At 40.1% G+C, this 26,578-nt stretch overlaps 1 protein-coding gene across 1 annotated transcript in view; it reads right to left on the bottom strand.

The window, feature by feature from the left end:
* Positions 1–26,578, bottom strand: part of LOC150088225 (uncharacterized) — a 691,583-nt gene that overhangs the window by 89,296 nt on the left and 575,709 nt on the right. Inside the window, exon 10 of the mRNA XM_090369395.1 lies at positions 11,344–11,438. Coding sequence (XP_090225521.1) covers positions 11,344–11,438 — 95 coding nt within the window. The remainder of the gene's footprint in view (positions 1–11,343; positions 11,439–26,578) is intronic.

The following is a 26,578-nucleotide window of genomic DNA, read 5'->3' as shown; positions in this document are numbered from 1 at the left end:
TCAACAGACCACTTTTGAAAGCAAAAGTTTTTCAAGAATAGAATGAGCGGAACACAACATCTTGATTTCTGTCGCAACAACAAGTTCATTTAATGAGAAATCGTCCTTGGGGTTTCTTAATTTATCAGTAACTTCCACAATACTTTTCATCAACAACTCAATTTGTTTTCCAAATGAACCTCTATCACCTTCACTTCTTCAGCAAATTTCGTTTTGGGAAAAAAAACTCGCAACGTGGTACTAAAAGCGCTGCTTATTTTTTCAGCAAAATTTCTGATGCTGGAAATTCTAAAGTATTTTGGTAATCAAAATTAAAGGACTTGAGTGAAATGAAGATTTGGGCAGAAAGGGGCGTTTTTGCTTAGGGAACGTTGTTAATTCTGTAAGCTACAAGTTGGGCTGATTCAATGTAGCCAAAAATGTTTGTGCTATGATATTGGTTTCTTCTGGTTCAGAACTCATAAATATGCAAATCGAAAGCGCTACAATGGGCGCCATGGTAAACAAAACCTGTTACCTATCCATATTGACAGGATGGATCACTGTCTGAATCCACAGCCATCAAGAAAACGTTAGTTTACAGTACAGGCGGCAAACTTTAGCGGCAACTCTTTTACCAATATATCTTTCATTAAAGAGTTTCTGTTTATAAGTAACGAATAAAAGAAAAGTAAAGGATGATATACATCGATAAAATGATTAAGCACTCTTCGTTCACTACAGTTGCATATATGGGCACTATGAAGGGCACGGAAAGTTAGTACTAGAAAGGAATAGTGTGCAAATAGTATCGAAATGTTGGTCCTGAAGGAAGACGACGGCCAGATAGAAAACAGATCACAAAAGCAAGTGATGGAAAATTTCTCACAGATGATATATAATCTGATCGAGGCGTAATTTGTGAGCGTTAACTTTAAACTGTTCGTGGCATTATCATAAGATTATTATCTTTCAAACATGTTGTAATTATAGCCTTAAGTAACTGCATACGACGTGCAGCAAAGATTGATCGCAAATGTTACTCTGGCATCACTAATTGGCACGTGTGTGTGCCACTCTGAAGATAGCATATCTATTTACTATTCCAAGCGTTAAAACACCTCTAACAAATTATGAAATGTATGGCTGATATTTAAACCATTCCCAAAGCATGCGACGTGGTTAGGGAGAATATATGTCAATGGAAGCTTTTATCAGCTTAGCACTCGGCTCCCTCTGTCATTACCTGTCAGGTGCAGAGAAGTGCTATCCCTTGCCAGCTATTCTTTAGTTACCGGTGCTGAACAAAGGCCCTTGCCTGTTTTGAGGCGGGCGGGAAGGGGGGGGAGCGTCAGTGATTTGCAAGTACTCTATGGTCGTGAAATGCGGCGAACACAAACCATCAAAGTGCTGTGAGACAAGGAGCGCCGCACATGGCCCTTGTAGGGAAGCGGGCTCGCAGCAAGGACAAGTGAAAAGGATGAAGCAATCGTGACTTGATTATGTTACATCTTGTAGTCGATATTTTAAGGGGCCGCCATCACCGTTAGAAGTAGGGCTAGGTATTCGTCATGAGGAGGAGGGTGGGGACTGGTACGTAGTTATGCGTTCTAACGACCACCTTGCGTGCGTCCACGTTCGTCAGAGGTTTCCGCAGCGAGGTAACTCCCCAGTGATTCGCACTTGAATTGCGATGCACGTGAATCATGATATGAATATATGTGGGAACGGCCTGTCGGCTCGTTCTGTATTCTCTTTTTCTTTCGTACACTGTGTGTTTTTCTTCACAGAGCTACCCTGAAGAAAAGGCACACTGAGTTAATGCCACAGAAATAGATAGCCGGCCACAAGTATTATATCTTCAGGGTAGTTCCAGCTGTGCTAGCGAAAAGCAATCTATTCTTACAGTCCACATACTCCCTCATCCTACTTCTCTTTCATTTAATGAGACAGTTGAGGACAGGACTCAAATGACAAGTGTCCCTTTTGAACACAGTAAAATATGTTACATTATAACCAGTGCTGTAGTCGTAAAGTTAGCAGAAGGTATACTCTGTGAATGTTATAATGTTAAATGTTTTAATAATATTTGTTTTTGTTTTCAAGTCTTTCAAAAAACAGAAGGTACACGCTGTTCACCTTAAAAAAAAAAAAAAAAAAAAAATCCAGAGGGTATACTACGCATTCTCTCCACTACAGCCCTGATTACAACGCTATCTTTTCATGGGGTACACATACTGATTAACCACTTTATCCCAGAAATATCGCTGCTACTGGACGGATAGAGCAATACTATTTATTCGCCGAATTCTTTATTGCAAACTTTGAAGAGAAATAGACCGGTGTACAATATCCATTAGCGATGGCGTAGAAGCCAGGGTTTAAAGAACTGGCTTCTTTAAACATGAATACATAAAAATGATTAATATGTAAAAATATAAATGAATAAATAACAAAATTAATTAAATTACGTTGTACACATGGGGCACACCCACTTCCGTATCTACATAATCGACCGCTCCGGTTTTCTCTTGGCATCCCCTGGCACTGTCAGCATTGTTGTGATTGTCATGGGCAACTCCTTGCGCTGGTTCGTGATACTACCAAGCGCTAACAGTTCTATCTTAGGTATCTATTTGTGCTTTTCTCAGAGGAGTACCTGGTTCCTACAGACCATGGGATGTAGATTCTTATAGAACTCTTTAACATCGTGAGGATTTCCTTATTAACTGTTATTTGATTTGTGGTTTGCCATAGCCATCTTAATTGAAGACGCTATTTTGAAATGGGCTGACAGTTATTTATAACATGGACTTTAAACCCACTTCTATTTTTGTGTTGCTTTATGGGTCTTCCGACCATACAATTGGGCAAAAACAGGGGAGGGGTACATTATAGTTATCTAAATTATCTGCATATTAGACAGCGGTGTTGCCAAACTTTGGCAGGGACAGCCTAATACAATAAATAAAACGTGCACATTGCACCAACTCACATTAGAAACACGTGACGCACAGTGCGACACGACAATTAGAAACTATATGTAGCATACAGCAATATTATCATTAGAACTGAGAAATACAATGAACAAATGAAATTATGCAAGTCCGTTGAGATTATTTCATCAAGAAAAAGAATTTGAAAATGAGTTGTCTTACATTTAAATTTCAATCCAACGCATATTGATCAAATTTGTAAGAGAAAAGGTGCCATCTTTTTAAGCGTGACGATAACAATAAATCGAACAAAATTAGTAGTGTCGAAGACAACTGAGAAGTTCTGAATTTCATTTCCTATTTTTAATTAATTAAGCTAAAATGAAAAAGAAAGACTACATTCATGCATACATTCATGCATCTTCTCAAAGCCACCAACCAAGAAAGAAATCAAGAGCCATTCCAGTCCGAATAACATGGAATGTGATTTACAACACTCGAAAACCTTTGTACAATTATTTGTGTACTGAGACAAACTGACCAACTCAGTATATACAAATCGCTGCTAAAAGGCCATGCCGACCATTTACAAAGAGCTCTTGCTGAAGTAACTGTGTGAGCATAAACTGTGTTAAGAGTTAGCAAATCCTACGGTATTAAGAACAATGTTCGATGTAACGAATATGGCAGCAGTTGATACACGAATATTACATTCTGCATTTACTTTATATTTTTAAGGATTAATTTTGAAATAAACCACTCTTTCACCACGTGGAAGTGCTTTTGACCTAATTCCTAAAATTATTATAAAGGCGGGATCCATCAGGATCCTTGATGAATTCCATCATCAGACCCTACAGGTTCATTTCAAAGGCGAACGGTTCATTTCAAAATTAATCCAAGAATAATCATCGAGTAGCGTAATTTCCAAATTATATACTTTTATATTTTCAATGAAATTTTTGGCTCTTGTTAGGGTTACACCCCTGGCTGAAAGGGCTGCTATGGTCCTGGAGTAAGTAGTCATGGGTTCGAATCGCGCGCTGCCACAAAAAAAAAATGCATGACCAGTTGTTAATGCTGTTGTATTTACTGCAGTAAACTCCTCTTGACACTGGATGACCGCAATGGATGGGGGTGGGGAGAAGAAAGAAAAACAGGTAGAGCGAGAAAGCTAAAATTAAGTGCTTACAGCGTTTACAAAAACAACATTACGCGCATAAATGTCTATTTTTGTTCACTTCAATAGCATCGATTCTTCCAGAACCAGTTCAACTCTTCAAGACCTACACGGCTCAAGCCTTCGTCTGCTACTAAGTGGGATAATCCCATATAGCATAAATTAATATTCCAGTCAATTCACTAAAAGTTTCCTCCGGATGATTAGTATTGTAGTAAGAAAGTGTCTGCAGTGTCCTGTGTATTCCATCTTGATTTAGGTCACTGGTGTACGCTTACCATTCCAAGTGTTCAAGCCATGTTTATCATAACAAACAGCCGTTTAACAGTAAAAAACAAAGAGAACGACTGAATTATTCAGAATAACCTACGTTTCCATCACGGAATATTCTGCCGCGAAAACTGGACACAAGCAGGAGCGCGCAAAAATGATTAACATTCTAAAACTTTGCTCGCTTAACATGTAAAAAACTGGCCTGCATACCTTATTGCTAATACTACTGCCGTATGCCTCAACTGGAGGGTGCAACAGTAAGTAGCATTTTATCTAAATGAACCGAAAAAATTAGGACCTTATTTGGACTGATTTAGAAGCAAAGGTTTTAATATATCACTCACGACTTGCCAACTTACACTAACCAGGAAGGTAAGAAGACCTTTACACTTCCAACAACTTTATCGGTAAGCTGAACAGGTCCGATAAGGCCGACTTATTATCCCTGATGCGATCTTCGGTCGTGTGACCCAATTTTTGTTATCGCTTCAAGAGGAAAACACGTTCGTTAGACTACTGGGAGGAATGTTGTTGATTGAACACAAATAAAAAAAAAGTAAGAAAGAAACCGGTTGATTTATAGAAGAAATTAAATATTTTCTCATTAAAAAAAAACAGACGGGACCCCCCACCCCGGACCCCCCCAAAGAAAGAAAAATTAGGTCTAGTACTGACACTTTCTTCCGCATTTAACCCAAGCACGGTACTAGGTACTACCTATTCTACCTTTCGTTGTTTGAGATTTCTATTAAAAATAGAAAAGCACAGCATGGCTGGCGGGATATTCATTGCCACTATTTGCACATTTTTTTCTTTTCATAGTGATACTCTTTCCTTTACAGCAGTAATTCTTAAATTTCCGACACTATGGACAAACCTTTGATTGAGCAAACTTTTACATTAGTCACCAATAACTTTTAACTTAATTAAAATAATAGAAATGATCTTGTTATTTCATTAATATCATTAGCATATTCATACAGATATAAAGAAAGGAAACATGGTTATAAAAAACAAATAAAACTAGCCTCCTGTTTTGTTTTTGTTTTTTAAATACAGTCAAGTCTACTGATCTTTCATTAATGCATGGCCCGCTTGTTGGGTGTTCACAGACCACAGGTTAAGAAACATTACTCAAGAGTCATTATTTTGCATAGTACCATTTTGCATATCAAAGTACCGATCGCACTCACAACAAAAGTAAAACCTCTCGTGGCGCATGCTTACATGCGCCACACAGTACCATAACTATAGAAACATCAGCAAATCTTGCTAATGAATTTTGAAAAAGAAAACAGGGTTTTTGAAGCCCATGGTGAACAGAATTTATTTATTGAATACAAAGCAAAGAAAGTAACTCTCTTCATTTTCTTAGTCAAAAATGAGCGTCCGTAAGAAAACCGATTGTTTTGTTTGTTTGTTTTTGTTTTAAGGAGCATTAGCAACTAAGGCCATATTGCTCCGGGATATGCGGTTGTCATTCCCTGACCTTTCTGCATCCTCCGTATTTGGTGGTGACGGGCTCGAACTCCGGTCTCATCAAGAAGCGTGTGCTACGCACTGCTGCTCCTTCCCACCTGGCTACGGAAGCGCCTATGAAAACCGAAAACAAAAAGGTAGCTACATGAAATTTTTTTCCGCTACTCCTCTTACTTAGAGAACCAACGCTACCGCAGCCGAGTGGTCAACAGAGGCTGCATAAATAAACGTGCTTTGAGTGACCGTGGTTCAAACCCACTTGACTGCTAAATACGGTGCTGTTTCTTGTATTTTTTTTTATCTTCTGAACTCGTCTGACCGTGTGGGTCGTCCCGGAGCGTAAACAAAAAAATTATTTATTTCTATGTTATGAAATACTCTAATATAGACGCTGGCCTCTGCTGTCAATTAATTAAACATACTTTCTGGTATCCTCCATTAAATGGCCAAGTTATAAATGAAAGAAAGCCTGTTAAGACAGAAAAATGGTTCACAGTTTGGATAGGGGCTGCAAAAGATTACATTACTTCCCTCCCTATAAGAAAGACGACCAAACTCCACATACATATGAATCCGTTTCAGTGAAATGTGTTAAACTTAAACGCCAGGCAGAGTTGGCTGCAGTTCCACAAGAGGAGTTTTATTTCAACCTTTTATTTATTTTTTTATTTTTGACAGCTTATACAGGGTGATTCACTACCAGTGCGACAAACTTGCAGGAGGTGTAGGGGGCACAAAGACGAATCGGAATCACATAGCATTGCAGGGTGCGAAATGCCTTCGTCATGCGGTAGAGGACGTTGAACGGGAGGTCGCGTGAACAGCGATCCCGCTGGAAGTCAGCATTTGCGAACCATTTCTGTTGAAGAAACCAAGTAGCAAAAGTCCTCCGGAGTGGATAATCCGCAGGCTCCAATGATTGGACGCGTTGCAGATGGTATGAACTCATTTGGTTTGTTGACAGTATCCTCCATACAGTGGATTGGGAAATACCCAATCGTTGGCCTATCGCTCGAGTACTCGTACTCGGATTGCCTTCTGCAAGACGTAGGACATTCTCCTCATTGTCTGGCGTCCTCGTCGTTCGCTCTCGATTCATGATACCTCTCGTGAAACAACCAGTGTCACGTAACCTTCTGTGCACACATGCGAAAATCGTATGATGAGGAGCACGCATGTGCGGGAAACGTTCCTGGTACAAGCGCAGAGCGGCGCGCCCGTTACAGTCCGCAGCTCCATACGCGAGGTGCATGTCGGCCAGGTCAACGTTTGAATACTAGTCCATCCTACTGCCTCGGGAACCGGTTCGCAAATGCTGACTTCCAGCGGGATCGCTGTTCACGCGACCTCCCGTTCAACGTCCTCTACCGCATGACGAAGGCATTTCGCACCCTGCAATGCTATGTGATTCCGATTCGTCTTTGTGCCCCCTACACCTCCTGCAAGTTTGTCGCACTGGTAGTGAATCACCCTGTATATCTCAAAGTGTCAACTCATAAGCAGTACCTAATCATTTTTTTCCTATTTTTAATGTTACCAATTATATGTTATATAAATAATAATTTCCCAGATATTGACTGGAATTTGTGGGTTGGTCACTCACACACTAGCAAGGCTTTTGTGGATTTATTGGATGATTGTTTTCTACATTAGCATGTTCGGGAGGCAACTAGAGGGAGTAATACACTTGATCTGATTATCAGTAGTGATTCTTCATGCATTAGGAATCTGCAGATAAAGGAACCACTAGGTGGCAGGGATCACAGTGTGCTGAAGTGGGATTTACTCAAAGAGTTAACTACCATCAGAGGTAAAGGGAAGGGTTTTTGCTTTCGTAAAGGCGACTACGATGGTCTGAGACAGTATTTAAATTCTATACAATGGGACCAACTGATGTTACCAACAGCAAATTCAAAATGGGAAGCATTCAAAGAACTTATCTTGGAAGCTACTAGGCTTTACATACCATCTAAGAAATATTGTTCAAGGTTTAGGCCTAAATGGATGTCAGATGAACTAATTAGATATGTGGCAGAAAAGAAAAATGCATGGGATACATATAAATTAATGGGTGACATGGAAGCCTATGACAGATATAAGCTGGTCTGTAACCAAGTCACAAAGGAGATTAGGCAGGCAAGGGCAGATTATGAGAAATCTTGGCAAAGGATGCAAAGAAAAACAGAAAAGAGTTCTTTACCTATGTAAACTCTAGAAGGAAAGGGATGAATCAGATTGGTCCACTGGATATTGATGGTTCAACAGTTGAGGATCCTGCTCAGGTGGCTCACAAACTAAACGAGTATTTTGCATCTATATTCACACATAAGGAGTTATTCAGGAAGGGGAATGCCAGAGGTGAAGTAAACTCTGGCAGTGAGCTAGATGATTTTGTAACAACTGAGAGGAAAGTGGAGGAGAAATTGTTGAGGATAAACATAACAATGGCACCTAGGGTAGATGGGATCTATCCAGTCATATTAAAGGAGGCAGCAAAGGAAGTAAGCAAACCCTTAGCCATAAATTATGAGAGCTTCTTTGGGCTCAGGGGAGGTACCCATAGACTGGAGATGTGCAAATGTGACCCCAATTCACAAAGGAGGATCAAAGGCTGACACAAGTAATTATAGACCTGTGACTTTAACTTCTGTTCCAGGAAAATTAATGGAGGCACTGGTTAAAGAAGCACTGCAGGATCATCTAGACAAGACTTCAGTTATAGCTCGGACACAGCATGGTTTTGTTAAGGGTAAGTCTTGCCTGACCAATTTTATTGGATACTATGATGCAGTCACAAAAGAACTGGATGCAGGGAATAACTTTGATATTATATATTTGGATCTTAGAAAGGCTTTTGATACTGTTGCACATGGAAGACTGCTGCACAAATTGGAGCAGTGCGGCATTGGAGGCAAATTGCTGCTATGGATAAAGGGATGGTTGAGGGGGAGAATACAGAGAGTGGTAATCAACGGGCACTGCTCATCGAGGACTAATGTTGCTAGTGGAGTCCCTCAGGGTTCAGTGTTGGATCCATTGTTGTTTTCTGTATTTAAAAATGATATTGATGATGGTATATCAAGCTTAATGTCCAAGTTTGCAGACGATACAAAGGTTGGCAGGGTTTTAAGGACACTACTGACGCTATGCTGCTGCAACAGGATCTGGAAAGGTTGAGCAGATGGGTTGAGAGGTGGCAAATGAAGTTTAACATTGACAAATGTAAAGTACTACATATGAGAAATAGTAACCCCAGAGCAACGTATCAACTCTGTGGTACTACACTTGACAGTGGTAGAGAATGAAAAGGACCTGGGGTAATTGTGCAGGCAGATATGAAGTTTCTGAGCAGTGCAGACGGGCTGCAAGAGTAGCTCATGGTGTCTTGTCAATGATAAACAGGAATTTTTCTAGCAGGGATAAGGAGGTGATTATTCCCTTGTATAAGGCAATGGTCAGGCCACACCTTGAGTACTGTATACAGGTCTGGAGGCCTCATTTCAAGAAGGATGTAGAGCTGCTGGAACGAGTACAGAGAAGGGAAACAAGATTAGTGAATGGAACAAAGGGTTGTTCTTACGAAGAAAGGCTTAAGTTTTGCAAATTAGTGTCTTGAAACTAGGCACCGACGAGGTGATGTGATAGAGGTGTATAAAGCCTTGAATGGTTTGAGCATGCTCAATGCTGATGGGATTCTTCCTCTTGCTCAGAATAATCACCTGAGAGGGCATAAATTCAAATTGAGGAAAGACAGATGTAGGATAGATGTGCGGAAATTTGCCTTTAGCCAGCGGGTAGTTGGTTGGTGGAACAGACTTCCATCCCTTGTTGGGAAGTTGATAGCCTAAATAAATTTAAGGCTCAGCTGGACAGGTATTTCGAACTATCGGAGGGGTGAAATGGGAGTGGTTTTTTTTTTTTTTTTTTGGCTGATGCTGCATAAGCTTGCTTTCTTGCATCATATGCCTCTACTAATGCTAATAAAAACTCCACATATAATAACAAAATATGACCGACAATGTACATTTATTAGATAAAATGAAATACAATAAAAAGTTAATGATTGTAAAAAAAACATTTTTCCCTTAAGACTTGTTTAAGTATCCCTAGGCAACAATCAATTTCCACGCAGTTTCTCAAGTTTTGAAGAACCACAGTATATTGACATGTTTTCTGAAATCGTCACAGCCGAATTATTGTCAAAGGAGTTTAAAAGTTAGATATCACATTTTATTATTCATCAAACAGCAGTTTACATAGGTCATTCACTTTCAAACTACTGTGGTGCTCAAATAACTACTCAGTGGTTAACAGATTAGATGTCGGTGATTTTCACATCATAATTTGTGAAAATCACTGAACCATCTGGAAAATAACGAAGGACATTAAAACATTGGAGGGAATACTGCTAGCGAAAGGGCGCATTTAAATAAATAAATTTTCTGTTTCCGGACGGTCACATGGTCAGAGGAGTTCACAAGATAGATAGATCTGCCCTTGCGCAGATCTGAGCTCTGGGGGTGGAAATGGGAGGTTCATCACATTATTCTCTTCAAACTGCTACTGTACTGACCGCGTTTTACGACATGAAGTATTTTCATGCTGATACAAATAGCTTCTCTCCAAAATTATGGCACAAAGCAGGTAAGGCTGAATTGTTCAGAATGTCACAATACACGGCTACATTCAACCAGTAGATCGAGCCAAACCAGTAAAACTGGACCAGTCCATTATACCACCATCTTCAAACTGTTGGCGCAATACAATTCGAGCTAAACCTTTTTGGGCATTGGCCATGCTCAGATGTGTCCATCTGATGGCTGCATATCACGTTCTGCCAATGCTTTCGTTTCTGCACCAGGCAGGATTGTCGGAAGAAAATATCAGTAACCCTTCATTCTGTGAACTTTTTTTTTTTTTTTCCCCTAATGGTTTTTGATTTACACGACTCTCAGTTCTGTCAACTGTCTGTCGATCAGCTCAATAAAGGTGCCTTTGAGATTTCTTCTCACTATCTATTTCAACTGTTATGCGTCCTGAGGTCATTAATGGTGACCTCATGGAGGTTCAATAAAGGTACCTTTGCTATTTCTTCTCGCTATCTTTTCAACTGTCGTACTCCGTGAGGTCATCTCAAGTCTGGTAGATGGTGATCGACCTGACTTAGGATGAGCTGTTGCTTTACCTTCTGCCTTCCATTGGCGTAAGATGCTTCCGGTAGTTGATTTTGGGTGTCTCAGTCTTTCTGTTCTCTGGCGAATGAATATGCGTACACTCACACCTCTTGTGGAGTAATCTAGGCCGTTTTCTCATCCTTGAAACTTCACGTACATGTCATTTCTATCCTAATTTTAACTGATACTGCCATATAATTGTCATTTGTCTCAAATAAATAGGAGATCAATTAATATAATACGCATTTATGAAGAAACAAATGAAAGTTATATTATTTTAAAATAATGATGGTTTCTGTATTTCTAATTAAAAGCTACTCACATATCTGTAGGCGATCCTTTCGTCCTTGCAGGAAATGCCTTCTGTAACTTGTTTGTGGCAGAGGAAGAAGATTTGGTTCGCATCAAACCCTTACGCTGAAAGTAAAAGAATTTATAACAGATGTTATTGTGGGATGATCATGAAACAAAGGAACTCAGTAGGCTTGAAAATAAAATTTTCATTAAAACAAATCTTACGACAGGACTCGATTCTAATAAGCCGTACTTATTGTTTTATATAAAGGAACGAGTATTATTATAGTATAAAAGTTTCTATCATTTTGGATTAGGAGAAACCAGTGAGAGTCAACATTATGCAATTTCAATATCGTCACAATGTCCAATTAATATAATAACCTGAGTTTGAGTGATGTTGATAAATTTGTTGAAAGACTCCGTCAGTACGTCAACAAAAATTGCCGCTACATTCTATCCTCACATAATACCGATTCGCTGGGACACGATTTGGTTTCTAATACCAAAAATTCGTATAATCAGAATTATAGTTCCCATTACTGTTTTAGAATTTTCACCGTGGCAACTAAGGCTATGAGCTAGGCATCAGTATATTGTGTCTGTAAATTGCAAATATTTCTTTTGATCAGTTTGCCTGTTTGTTGAATAAAAAAATAAAAAAAAACACAAGTTCCTGGGAAAAAACCGTACATCAGAGAGCCAACTAATCTGGCCACGGTGCGGAACATGCCCATAAAAATTACTTTTAGTTCGGGAATTGAACTAAAGTGTTACGAAACAGTGTGAGTAAACAGCGATCGTAACAGCTGTGCTAGCCTCTTGGCTACGGTCTACGCGGAATTTGGTTTCCAAATGTAAAAACTGCCTGCCACTGTATTTGAATTAACATTAGCATAGGACACAAGAAAGCAAGCTTATACAGCATCAGATAAAAAAAAAAAAAAAAAAAACTCACTTCCATTTCACCTATCCATTCTTTCCAAAAGTTTGTCTAGTTCTTCCTTGAATTTATTTAAGCTGTCAACTTCCACAATGACAGATGGAAGTTTCTTCCAGCAATCAACCACTGGCTAGCTAAAGGCAAATTTCCGCACGCCTATTCTGCAACTGTCTTTCTCAGTTTGAATTTATGCCCCCTCAAGTGCGTAATCTGAGCAAGAGGAAGAATCCCATCAGCATTGAACTTGCTCAAACTATTCAAAGCCTTATACAATTCAGTCAGATCACATCGCAAGTGCCTAGTCTCCAGAAACGCTGCAATTTTCAGAACTGAAGCCTTCCTTGGTAAAGAGCACCCCTTTTTCCCCCCTCACCAATCTCGTTGCCCTTCTCTGTACTCGTTCTAGCAACTCTACATCCTTCCTAAAATGAAGTCTCCACACCTGTATGCATTACTCAAGGTACGGCCTGACAAAACCCCATGAGCTGTCCTGGCAGCACTGCTCAGAGAACTTCATATCTGAGTGCACAATTACCCCAGGTCTTTTTTATTCTCCACTACTCTGAGTGAAGTACCACACAGCTAAAAATAAATAAACTATTTATACTCCAAAACGACCACACGGTCAGAGGAATTCATAATGTAGAGAGAATACAAGAAACAGCATTCAGCAGTCACGTGCTTGAACCCCGGTCACTCACGGCACGTGTACTTATGCACCCGTGTGCCTGACCACTCGGCTACGACGGCCTCTTACTCTGCGGTTACTGCTACCCATATGCAGTACTTTTCATTTGTCAATGTTAAACTTCAGTTGCCAATTCTCAGCCATCTGCCTAACTTTTCTAGATCGTGTTGCAGTAGCTTACTGTCATTAACAACCCTGCCAACCTTTGTATCATCTGCAAACTTGGACATTAAGCCCGATATACCTTCATCAATATTATTGATAAATATATTAAACAACAACAGGCCCAACACTTAACCCTGGGGGGACTTCACTAATAACGTTATTTAACGAAAGGCAGTGTCCATTGATTACCACTCTCAGTCTTCTCCTACTCAACCATCCCTTCATCCACAGCAGCAATTTTACCTTAATGCCACACTGCTGCAACAATTCGTACCAGTCTTTTATGTGCAACAGTATCAAAAGCTTTCCTTAAATCCAAGTATATGATATCAAAATTATTTTTTGCATCGTAGTACTCAATCAAATTGGTCAGGAGTGATTTCTCCTTAACAAACCCATACTGTGTCTAAAGCATAACTGCAGTCTTGTCTAGATGATCCTGCATTTCTTATTTAACCAGTAACTCCATATTTTCGCAATAAAAGAATTTAAACTAATAGGTATGTAATTAATCGTGTCACTATTTGATCCCCTTTGTGAATTGGGGATACTTTCGCACATTTCCAGTCCGCGGGGAGCTCCCCTGAATCCAATGATACTCTCATCATTATGCCTAAGGGTTTGTTTACTTCCCTCGCTGCCTCCGTTAATATGATTGGATAGATCGCATTCACCCCAGACTCCTTTCTTATGTTTATCATGCACAATTTCTCCTCCACTTTTCTCTTAGTTATTAGAAAATCACTTAGCACACTGTTAGACTTTGATAAACGTCTGACTTCCACTTCCCTAGAGAATCACCTACAACAGTCAAACCATCGATATCAAGTGAAATAGTCTGATTCATCCCCTTCCTTCTGGAGTGTTACATAAGTAAAGAAGTCTTTGCTGTTTTTCTTTGCCAAAGATTTTTCATAATCTGCTTTCGCTTGCCTGACCTCCTTTGTGACTTGATTACAGACTATCTTATATCTACCATAGGCTTCTGTGTCGCCTGATAATTTATATGCATCCCATGCATTTTTCTTCTCTGACACGAGTCTCATTAGTTCATCTGATATTCACTTAGACCTTGATCAGTATTTCTTAGTTGGTATGAAAAGCCTAGTAGCTTCCACAATTAATTCCTTGAATGCTTCTTATTTTGAATTCGCTGTTGCTAACATCATCAGTTGGCCCCACTGTATAGAATTTAAAAACTGTCTGAGACCACTGTAGAAACCTTTATGAAAGAAAAACCCCTTCCCTTTACCCCTCTGATGGTAGTAACATCTTTAAGTAAATCCCACATCAATTCACTGTGATTACTGCCACCTAGTGGTTCCCCTATCTGCAAATTCTTAATGCATAAATAATCACTGCTGATAATCAGATGAAGAGTATTACTTCTTCTGGTTGCCTCTCGAACATGTTGCTGTAGAAAACAGTCATCCTATAAATCCACAAAAGTCTTGCTAGCGTGCGGGTGACCAACACACAAGTTACAGTCTATATCCGAAAAGTTAAAATTCCCCATTATAAGACATTCTGATTTACCAGCCCACTATTTCTCTGTATTATTCGTTATACTTATTATAGTCTTTCCCAGTGCTAATGTCACACCAAACGACTCGACACTGCACTGTCCACCCATGTCAACTGGATGCACTTCGCCAGATTTTGTTTCTTAACTAACAGCACCACTTCTCCTCCCTTCCCATTTTGTCTGTCCTTTCAGTACACTTTGTACTCCCCCATTTTCAAATCTGCATTCCTTATATGTGTGAAACCACATCTCTGATTTCTCTTAGACAAAATGTCTTGACCAGCACTGGTCAAGACATTTTGTCTAAGAGCCAGAAAGAAGCTGACGCTTTCGACTTAAGGGATGAGAGAAGAGCCATTATTTTTTTATTTATTTTGAAACCGACTACTTAAGAAACTAGTTAGGAACAAATTAAGAATAATTAACGCCCTATGTGTGCCAAATACGTTCCGCCTTTAATTTCTCTAGTTTTTATGTATTTTTTCTTTGAATTAAAAAGATGAAAGTAATTGTAAATTTTATTCGTACCTCGGCAATCTAAAAATAATAATAATAATAAACCAAATCAGATTTTTGAATATTTCAATATCAACAGCAAAAAGGAGGGGAGAGAAGTTGTGAAGTGGTGGTTGTTAAATTAAAGGTTCTTTAAGATTATTGAACTAACTAGATATGCATATTTTAGATTATTAGGCACAAATTTTTTTTTATTTAGATTATTAAACAACTATTTATTTATGTAGATTATTAAATGACAATTTATTTACCAAGTCTATTTATTGGTCATACTATGATTAAATTAATTCAAGAAATGCTTTAGCTATGCTGTGACCTTTTAGCATCTGTTTTTTTTATGTACTGCGAGAGACTGTCCCCTGCAATGTAATCTTTGTTCAAATAAATAAATTCAAGCGCTGAATGCACCAATTATCACGAATAAAAACGGAATACTGATCCCTGATGTGAGTAACTGTAATGTTTAATGTTATCCCAATCAGCGCTCTTGCTGCTATCTTCGCTTCGTGCATTGTCATTATCATTATTATTATTCTTGTGAAACTCACTCTAACCATTTTTTCTGCGTGCCCAATAAAAAACGCACATTGGGGAATTTCCCAGAGTCGTACATATTTTTTCTCCTACTTTTGTTCTTTTCTCTCTCTCTCTCTCTCTCTCTCTCTCTCTCTTTTCTTTCACTCTTCTTCTTCGTGCAGTGTTATTCTGGCTTAAATATGACAATATCTCATCCACAATTCTGTTTCTAAAAATTGCATCTCTAGACTCCTCTCAATATATTTCCCGTTCATCTTCCTTTTTATCTCTATTTAAATTATTAAGTTTGAATAAAATTAAGGAAGAATTAGACAAATTATTAGAGAGGATGGACTGATAATGTAGAAATGTATTGAGTTTCAGCGGAATTTAACAGCAAAAGCATTAATTTGTTTCTTTCACACATCTTTTTCTTCTTCTGTCCTTTCTGTAATATCTATTTTGTGCGAACCTCATTTCAGGTCAGAACATTAATAAGAACACTGCTTCGATGATGCGGTTCTCCAAGTAATATTCTTATTTTATGCAATATTTTTTTCTGACTCCGGTTCTTCACACGATACAATGGAAATGCGGTACGGCAGACTTATGACACCTTATCCTCAGGATAACCTAATGAAAACCGGTACTTTCTGGAACAGGCTAAACGTCGGAGACGACCTAATTAAATGTCAGTGTTTATTTATTTTCCTAAATACTAATTTATGCCACACAATGGACTTCTTGATAACCAGATTACAAACGTCAAAGGAGGTGCATCATCTTTAATTTGGATGGACTGGCTAGACAAAAGCCAACAGTGGAATCTACCATCTATCAACCACGCATCTTCAAGACCCGCAATTATCATCCTTTTATCTTTAGGTGTGCTGCACATTCTTCTTGGAGGAAATGGTCACAATTATAAAATTTAACATTTTTAAAAACGGATAACGCTTATGCTAATTATCAGCGGAAATTGGACTAAAGATTGTATAACATCCATCTGAAATTTCACCTCAGATGACAGATTGTTTCACCTCCTTCTTGTGCAGGGGTAACGGGTATTACGCTAAGAACCACACCTGAAGACTGGTAAGACTTGCAAATGGAAAGAATTTATTAACTGAAAACGCGAATATTAATTTTGCGGCGTGGTTCAGTAGCTGGAACCAGTACTACAGTTTCTTGTTCAAAATATTAAGAAGCTACAGCTTCTTAATATTTCGTAACTAAGACGCCTTTATATTTACGTATTCCTTAAGAATGCTTGCAACGCAGTGTCAGCTTTGGTAAGCTGACAGCACTGCTCTCGCCATTGCACCACAACTTTTTCCAGGTGATTGCAAATGTAGCAACCGCTGACTATTAAAGATATGCAGAATCACGTTTATCCTAGTAGACTGTTGCCTTATTCTTTAAAACGTTCCTTCTTAGAGCAATTGTAAGGCTCTTGATTGTGTGTACAGCGACTTACTGGAAATTGTGTGATGCTTTTAGCATTTCCTTTTTATCACTACTGAAAGTTCTGCACCGCTACATCGTTTAGAATTCCTATATCAAGAAATGAAGTGACGAGAGAGAATTATCCCTAGTACGGAAGTAGTCCCTGTTGTGACACGTGTGCAAATTCAGATACCACGTGTTCCCCAAAGTCGCAATACACTCTCGTGTCGAGAACTTGTTATCGCTGCAAGTGTCGCAATTTCCATAAAAAACTTCGAGATATTGTGAGACGTCGTCATAACATAATGAAATACTAAATGTCAATTTGATGAAATCATCTGATTTCGTATTTTATTTATTTATTTTTCTTTCTTCTTCTTCCTGTCCGGTATTAGGACTAGTGGTCTGTTACGGTCTCTTTTGCAGGAGTCTGCCTCTCTCTTTGTAATTAAGAATATCTTTCGGACAGCGTCCATCCTCCATTATCTCTACATGCTGGATCCACCTGATTCTGTATGAATCGATAAAATTCAGCACTAAAGTTGTCCCCAGTTCTGACAGGTTGTCTTGATTTCGTTTCACGTTAAATCATTTATTTATTTTTCTGTATACAATATTTGTATTGTTAAAGATAACATTCTGATAGGGAAGGTGCTGCCAATTTCTTAATAAGGGGCTCGCTCGAGAAGAATTTAGAATGAGGGTCATAACCAGTTAAAACAGCCTGTTAAATTTTATCAAACTATTTTTTTTAACAAGGAGCCCGGATAATTTCCAAAAATTTAACAAGTGGCTCGCGCGAGCCTCCTCCAAAACATACCTGGGTCCCTCATTTCCAAGATAACGAACGAATGCTTTTGTGGAGCATTTATTTCCTTTCAACAATTAGCAAAGTAGAATCCTTCATATTTATATATTGTACAGATGAATCATTTGCAGCCAGGACCGTGCAATTGTGGGGGGGAGGGTCAGTGATGCACCGCATCAGGACCCTGATCTACGGGGCCCCAATCGAGGGAGCATTTTTTGTCTCAACATAAATAAACGAGGCCCCCAAGTACCTTTGCACAGACCTGTTTGCAGCCGTCAGCTGCTGCTTCAATGGTAAAGAGTTGGTCAACGTGCCATCAAGGAAATTACGGTTAAACAATATAGTACAAAGTAGGTGGCAATATACATGCAACTGGAGATGCGTGTGTAATTTATCAGAATTTTATTATTACTAAAGTCCCGTAATTTCTGTCTCTCAGTATTTTTGCATTAATCAAAAAGTGACACATAGTTCAAGCGGTTTTTTTTTTTTTTTTTTATATCTTCCTCTTTTGGATAAATCGGTAAGCATGACTGTAGAAGAGAGACAAGTCTCTTTTTTTTGTTACATAATAACAAAGAAATAACCTTTTAAATTCCTGCTGAAAATAAGGCAATTTCCCTTTAACTAAATTGTAACAAAAATGTCTGCAGCAATTTACATATCTCTTAATTCTAACTAATCATATAACTTAATGGAACTAGTTTTAATAAAACTAGTTCCTGTAAGTTATATGAGTAATCAAATACTTTTAAAAGTACTCTAAGTATGATCTATGAATCTGAGATCGTCAGATTCACATGTGGAATTGACCCCTGACTCATTACTGGCAGAACAAAATCTCATCATGCAAAAATCAAGTAGTTCCCAACAGGATAACATCCTATCAACAGAGATCTCAGCAATAGTTAATCAAGCATCACTCGAACACAGTCCACTCTTTGTCTCGCTCCTCACAAATATCGAGACAACTTTATGCATGAAGCTATCCCCAATTCATAATATCCTCGCAGACCTACTGCTTGAAAACAAGCGACTACGAAAACAAAATGAATGCATGCATAAAACATTGGAGGTGTTGGGAAAAAACTTTGATGACCTGAAGCACTCTGTTTGTGATCTTGCTGTTCAAACTAACCATCATGAGCAGCATCCTCCGGACGGACACGTTCATGCGAAACCGAGAGCTCCTACCCAAACCACCCCATCTTTATTATCACATGACTCCTCTCCATCCCCCATTCTTACAAATTGTGAGTCTGAAGTTGTGTGCCCTGAAATCACAGCAGATGCCAGCGAATACTCTGGAAATACTGCCTCCCAGAAGTCATCAGGAGCAAAACCTGCCAAATTGCCCCTTTTCGCGATCACAAAGCTCACATATGGGGTCCTCGCGCTCGAGACTGGATAATGCTCTGGCTGCGGAAGTACATAGCAATTGTGGCTCCACCTCAAACAACGTGAGGGGTAACCATTATACAGGGACTACGATTGTATCTAATGTACAGACCCATAGAGACACTACAACGTATGCAATGATTGCAAGCCAACGAACAAAAGAACAAACACTGACCCGTAATCCAACTCTTAAAGAACTGAGCCCCAATCTTAAAGTTATTGGAACCAATTTGCACTTCAGCAAGATGCAAATTGCGAACACTAGAATGAGGGACAAGCGGATGCGTAATGTCTTCATTAGTAGGCTCTCCCCTGCTACCTCAGCCGATGATGTGGAAAACCTTCTTGCTGCATTCAAAATGAATGGTAGAGTCACTAAGCTGTCCACGAAATATCCCACCTACGCCTCCTTTAAGATCGATGTAGCTGATGCAGATTTTGAAGCACTCTTCAATCCTGAAATCTGGCCTGCTGGAGCTCTTGTTATGCCATATCTCGGGCAGCGATATAGAAGTAATGGGAAAGACTCCCACCAATGGTACCCTGATTCATAGCAATCACAGATCTTGTTACCGCAACCAGAATCACAGACACAGAACACCAATATGCCGATCCCTGTGCTCATCAGTCCTAGAGACACCCCGCTGAATCGAGTAGTGCCATGTCAGAGACCACCCGTCCATATCAAAGTACCCAGAGTACCTGCCTGCACCATCTTTTATCAGAATGTGCGTAGTCTTAGGAACAAGCTTGATACTATGGAGCAAATTCTGCTCTCCGAACATTTTGACCTGCTCGCCATCACCGAAACCTGGCTGAATGATGATGAAGAATTCCTAGCAGCAGCTGCCCCAGCTGATTATGGGGTCGTATTCACATCTCGGATTGCACGCAAGGGTGGAGGCGTCGCATTATTCTACAAGAAATCCGCTTTCAAGCTATTGGATAATAAATCCAGTAACTCTCCTAACTATGAAGCAATCTTCGTTACGTTAGGATACAACTTCGTGACGTTTGACGTCTGTGTGCTGTATATACCCCCAAAGCCGTCCCAGCAAATCATCCTTGAAGTTTCCAACTGGTTAATCAATCAGCTGCATCCCACAGCTTCTCACTTAGTTTGTGGTGATTTCAATTTACCTCCTCAGCTATCTAATCTGAAAAAGGATTTTCTGACACACTTGAGATGTGCTGACCTACAACTTATTAATGAAGCTCCAACCAGGAGGAATAACCTCTTAGATCTAGTTCTAGCCTCTTTCCCTTGCACCCTTGATTACATTACAGAAACGTCATTTGACTCTGATCATGTCCCGATGCATGTAACCGCATATCTGCCAGCCCCCAAATTAGAAGCCAGAAGGACAACAACAAAGGTTGACATTACTAGCCCCAACTTACTTGACGTAGATAAGTGCATCAGAGCCGCCTCTCTCATTCCCTGGGTGGCCTTAGAGACTTGTGACCCAGAACTAGCTGTGAACATTCTCACAAACTGGATCAACACGGTTGCCAAATATGCTGCTTCTAAAAAGATCACAATCAGTCCATATACAAGACTTTGGTGGAATTCTGAACTCAAAATGAGTTTCCAGCTGAAGCAACAGCTCCATCGCACATGGAAACAATCTCAAAATGTCAATGATCGTATCGTTTATTCAAGGGCACGGGCTCATTTTAATCGCCTGAAATCTGAGGCAATCAAATTATATGTTAACCGTGAGCTGGCTAAAGGAAAAATTCCATACAAGAAAGTGAACCCTCATTTTCCTTTACAACTTGATCCTGAATTGTGGCTCGATTTCGTCACAAGATTTAACCGTATTCCTATGCCAAACTCAGATGTAGCTCTACTAACAGAGCCCATCCAGCAAGAAGTGTTGAACAACATTCAGATTACAAAACAACAGCTGATCGTAGCCATCAATTCTCTACCTGCCTCGTCTACCACCGGTGATGATGGAGTTCCCCAATTCATGCTCAAATGCCTAAGTCCGTACATTATTCAGCCACTTTTAATTATCTTCAACCAGTTACTCTCGAACAAAATTTTCCCACAGCAGTGGAAAAACTATCTCATCAAACCTTTAGCCAAAGTTCAGTCGCCATCGAAACCTAAACACTTCCGACCCATCTCCAACTCCTCCAGCCTGCTGAAGCTCCTGGAGAAGGCCTTACTCCCCATCCTCACTAAGCAGATCTTGCCCAGTAATCCAGTCCAAATTCACTACTCCCTTCCAAACAGATCAACGATCACCAATCTGCTAGCCACCACGAATACTATCTTGTCAGCATTGGAGAATAGGCAGGAACTAGCTGTGACTTACTTAGACATTGAGGCTGCATTTGATGCCATCCAAGTAAACCAACTTCTCACTCTCCTGGAATGCCACTTCCAGATCACAGGGAACATATTATGCTTTCTCTCCTCTCTTCTGAATAACAGAGTTATAAAGCTTCATACAGGAGATCGCACCCTTACTAGATCCGTCACCGCAGGAGTCCCACAAGGAGGGGTCCTTTCGGGCCTTCTGTTTTCATCCATTATCTTCCCACTGGTTGCACATTCTCGATGTCTACTGAGCTATGCGGACGATATCAAGATACTCACTCCCATCATTCCCGGTCAAGGCCTAGATCTGGTAAAAGTGGAAATTAACAACACTCTCACCACAGTCACATCTTACCTCTGCCAGTTTGGGCTCAAGATCAATCCTGCTAAGTCCGAATTCATGGTGTATTCATTGAAGCAAACTCCTTCTCTCCAGCCTTCAGTCGGCAACACCCTCATCCCAATTGTGTCCAGCCATCGTGATCTGGGCGTTGTATTCGACCCAAAACTTCGATTCAACGCCCACATGGATATGCTCCTCACACGTGCTTCAAGACTCCGGTGGATAGCAAAACAGCATCTCCTTCATATCACAGATAAAAAGATAACCGTGAGGTACATAAGAACAGTTATCTTTCCACCTTTACTCTATGCTGCTGAAATTTGGGCGTCAGCGGCACCGTCAATAAAGAAACCACTCTTTGCCACAGAATTCTGGCTCCTAAAGTGGGCCAACAGGAAGCACAACCTTCCAGCTCTGATTCGTACCACACAGCTTGCCAACTCTCTCGGAATTCCACGGCTTCCCACCTTAATCGATGACCAACGCCTCCTAGCAACAGTCAAGATGATAACAGGCATAATGGCAACACCTTCATTCTGGGATACCTGTGGCTAGAGGATCCCCCCTGCTGCCCTTAGGGCCAATCCCGAGCTCTACTCGCATTCAGCACGACTCCATCTCTCGGACAGGTTCCTTCCTCAGCAGATGCTCAAGCAAACCCAGGCACTGGACGCCGACCTGAACAAATTCGCTGCTGACCGGACTTACCGGAAAAAAATTATGACGAGTAGGACTAATCAGCAATGACTGATGTATACCTTGCACCTGTTCCTGTCTGATTGAGCTGTTGCTCTTATCTCGATGTTAAGCCAGCTCAAGCAGATTTAACTCTCGTAAGGAGTTCTCTCCTTTGTATTATAATATGTTTTCTTTGTAAAATTACCTTTTTGTAAATAATTGTTCAATTTTCCCAAGTTTGGGAAACTGTAAGCCCCTGGCTTTATGGCCGTGAAGGGTAATAAAAGATTATCTCTCTCTCTCTCTCTCTCTCTCTCTCTCTCTCTCTCTCTCTCTCTCTCTCTCTCTAAGATATTAGGGGGGTTGTACTCCCTTTGCCTCGCATCGGCTAAATAGTTACAATTGAAGGGTCTTCAGGAATTCTCCCAGTGTCCGATTGGATGTGAACCTAGACTTTAACAAACGAGTGACAAATGGCAACCCCACTAAGCTGTCGAGGATGGCACTAAGAAGTCCCAGAAAAACTAAACTGAAATGAACCTACGATCTTTGAAAACTCCTGAGGGAAGAATACATCACAATGGCTGTCGTATTGCTAATGTAATGTTTAGATTCTATTTATAAAATAAAACTTTAAAAGGAGTAAATGATTAAATTCACAAGTCTGACTTTTACTGCAACGTACACTGAGTGTCCATTTTATCAGGTACGATCTAATACCGAGTAATACCTCCTTTGGCGCCTGTGTAGCCAGGTGGGCAGGAGCAGCAGTGCGTAGCACATGCTTCTTGATTAAACCGGGGTTTGAGCCCGTGACCACCAAATACGGAGGATGCGGAAAGGCAGGGAATGACCCCCGCATATCCCCGGAGCAATATGGCCTTAGTTGCTAATGCTCCTAAAAACCAAATAACAATAACAGTATCTCCTTTAGCTTTTAGAACAACCTCAAGTAGTTGGAGCACAGACTCCACGAAGTACAGAAAGCATTCCACACAGAATATCAGCCAATGTGAGCAGGCCAGTGAAATATGATAAAGTCGCTCTCGTTTTGTTGTTGTTCAGTTGGTGGAGCAAAAGCTATTAAGGCTATTTACACCTATTAAAATATGCAAGAAACATTTTTTTTATTTTTAACATCTTGTAGTTCTAAATGCAATCATAATTATGCATTAATTTAGGGAAGGTGAAGATTCCTTCAGTGTTTTTCTGTCTTCTAGGACATGTTTTTGAGATGCGGTTTCGCATGTGTGAGAAATGCTGTTTTTCATCTTCATACCGGACAGTGTGATTAAGTGGCGTACTGTAAGCTGGCATTGGCAATTAGTGTATAGCGGCGTTTTATCCTTGTTAAGTCACTCTCATGAACAGTTCCCGAACGATCTGTGGCATAGAGCATATCCTGCTGAGAGTAACTGTTACCATATGGATAAATTGTGACACGAAGGGATGCACCTAGTAGGCAACAATATTCGAGTAGGCTGTGGCATTCAGGCTTGGATAAACTGATATTTGGGGGACATCACGTGCGACTGAATGTGGTCCGAGGTTATTTTTAATAGGTTAGAGATATTATTTTAAAATGAAACATTTGCTACATATAGTTTAACGCAAAAGCAACACAAATTCAATTTCAGGGGAAAAAGAATGAAAAACAATTTCGTTGAATTGAAAATATGAAAAATCAATAAAGATAATCAGCCATCTATGTAAAGAATGCGGATTATCTTATGATTCTAAAAGCACTGCTGATTATTTATTGATTCGAATAACATTCTTCCCTAAAGCGCAAGTTATTTACAAGTTATTTATTATCATTGTTTACTAGGCCAGTGACTGTCATCATATAAATACTCTCTTGACAGCTAAACAAAAATCATCCTAGTGAAATTAGTTCAGGGAGACTACAACTGACGTATCAGATTAGATATCGAATATTGTTCTTTCTCAAAAAAAAAAAAATAATAATAAATAAATAATAAACAAATTATATACAACGAGGTTTTCTACCTTTTACAGCCAAGTGCTGTAGCAGTTACAATAAGGGCATCGAACTGATCGTACACAAATGGCTCTCATTGGGCTATTGGGCCCACTAGTGTGCACACCAATGGCATTATTGAGAGAAAAACATTTAATAATTTTACGTATTTTCCCTTGCGCAAAATAGGAGGCGCCGTGACCATCAATACTTTTAACGGTCCGTGAAAGTTATGAATTTTATTTAATTTTTATGTTATATCCTTGACGTATCATCATTTACAAATATTTTTTATATGCGTTTACCACTATAACCAGCGAAGGTTGACAACACTTAAGGAGGCCGCACAAAAAGCATCCGATTGTTTCACGCGGTCACTCAGCGTGACACGTCTGACGAATGCAGTCAGTTTTGAATTCCCCCCCCCCCGATTATGAAAGATTATTAGTGTGAAAGATATTTACAAGTAATTTCGACGCGGGAAAAGCCTCGCAAACCGAGCTTTTGCCAACAAGTATCTACTTTGTTCTAAAATTCTAAAACCGAATTTTGCAATTACATAGTGCAGTACAGCAATGGGAATCTTTCAAAGTGGTGCACCGTATTTAAAAATTAAAAAGTTAAGAATGTTTATTGCATGCTAGATCACTGAATTGTGACCACCTACCTACTCAGCGATCACTGAATTATGACCACCTACCGAATACCGTGCTGGGCCACCACTCGCACGGATAACAGCCGCTATTCGCCTAGGCATTGATTCCATGCAGACACAGTCATGCTGCCTTGTAGGTAGCATGACTGTGTCTGAATAGGTGCACATACACCTCCTTTCCCGTTCCAAACATCCCACAGGTATTAAACTGGATTGAGGTCAGGCGAATTTGGAGATCAATCAAGATAGGTGATGTCTTTCGCTGTGTTCCTCGAACCGCGTACGCACATTGAAGGCCCGATTATCGTCCTGAAAGATTCTGTTTCTGTCCGGAAAAAATGCAACATGGCAGGGTTCATATTGTCGCCTAAGAGCTGCCGGTAGGCTTCAACAGCGAAACGGTAGTTCATACATACCATGAGTCCTAGTTCTTGAAAGAAAAACACGTCCCATATTAAGCAACTACCGCCACTTGTCTGGATAGGGACACCATGCACGATGGATCCATGGACCTGTATTGCTTGCGCCATATAAGACTGCGGCCGTCGGCGTGCTACACCTGGCATTTGGACTCGTCCCACGAGCACACTTGTTTCCAGTCCTCGAGTGTCCAACCAGAGTTGCTGAAACAACAGCATTCGCTGTTGGCGATAATCAGCGGTGAGGAGAGGATGTCTCTTCGGTCGTCTACTGTCGAACTCCATACATCTGAATATGCGGTGCATCGTCATTTGGGATATTGTTCTTGCATTCTCCCATATTGTATTGCGATGTCAACTCTCGCACAGTGACCTGCCATTCAGCCTGTACAACGCGCTGCACTCTTCACTAACACCCATCTTGCATAATCCTTTACAGTTCTGTCAGCGGGAGCTGGTTCGGCTCGTTCGACACCATTTTTTGTACACCTTAACGACAGTGGGCCGTGAGCAACCGATAAGACGTGCCATTTTCGATATGGAAGCACCCGACTCACGCGCTCCCACAATCATACCCTTTTGAAACGCCACGATATCTTTACTACGTCCCATAAGTACTACTGTACTTTATCACTTTGACTTGCACGACCAGATGCAAATCACTTCTGTAGCGCACGCAGCTGTTCGGCATAGTCGATTACGAATTACGAAATCATTAAGTGTATTACAGCGTAGTAACGTGACCGCTTGACAGCCTATAAGGCTACGGTTCTCACACATAGTAAAGGTAACATTGAATATTATTTACATGTTTATGTGGAAATGACAAAATGCAATAGTGAGTAAA

This window comes from Mastigoproctus giganteus, chromosome 3 (genome assembly GCF_048544385.1).
Source record: "Mastigoproctus giganteus isolate SK-2022 chromosome 3, ASM4854438v1, whole genome shotgun sequence".
NCBI lineage: Eukaryota > Metazoa > Arthropoda > Arachnida > Uropygi > Thelyphonidae > Mastigoproctus > Mastigoproctus giganteus.
Note: the sequence above shows the minus strand (reverse complement) of the source record. Positions and strands in the feature narration are given on the sequence as shown.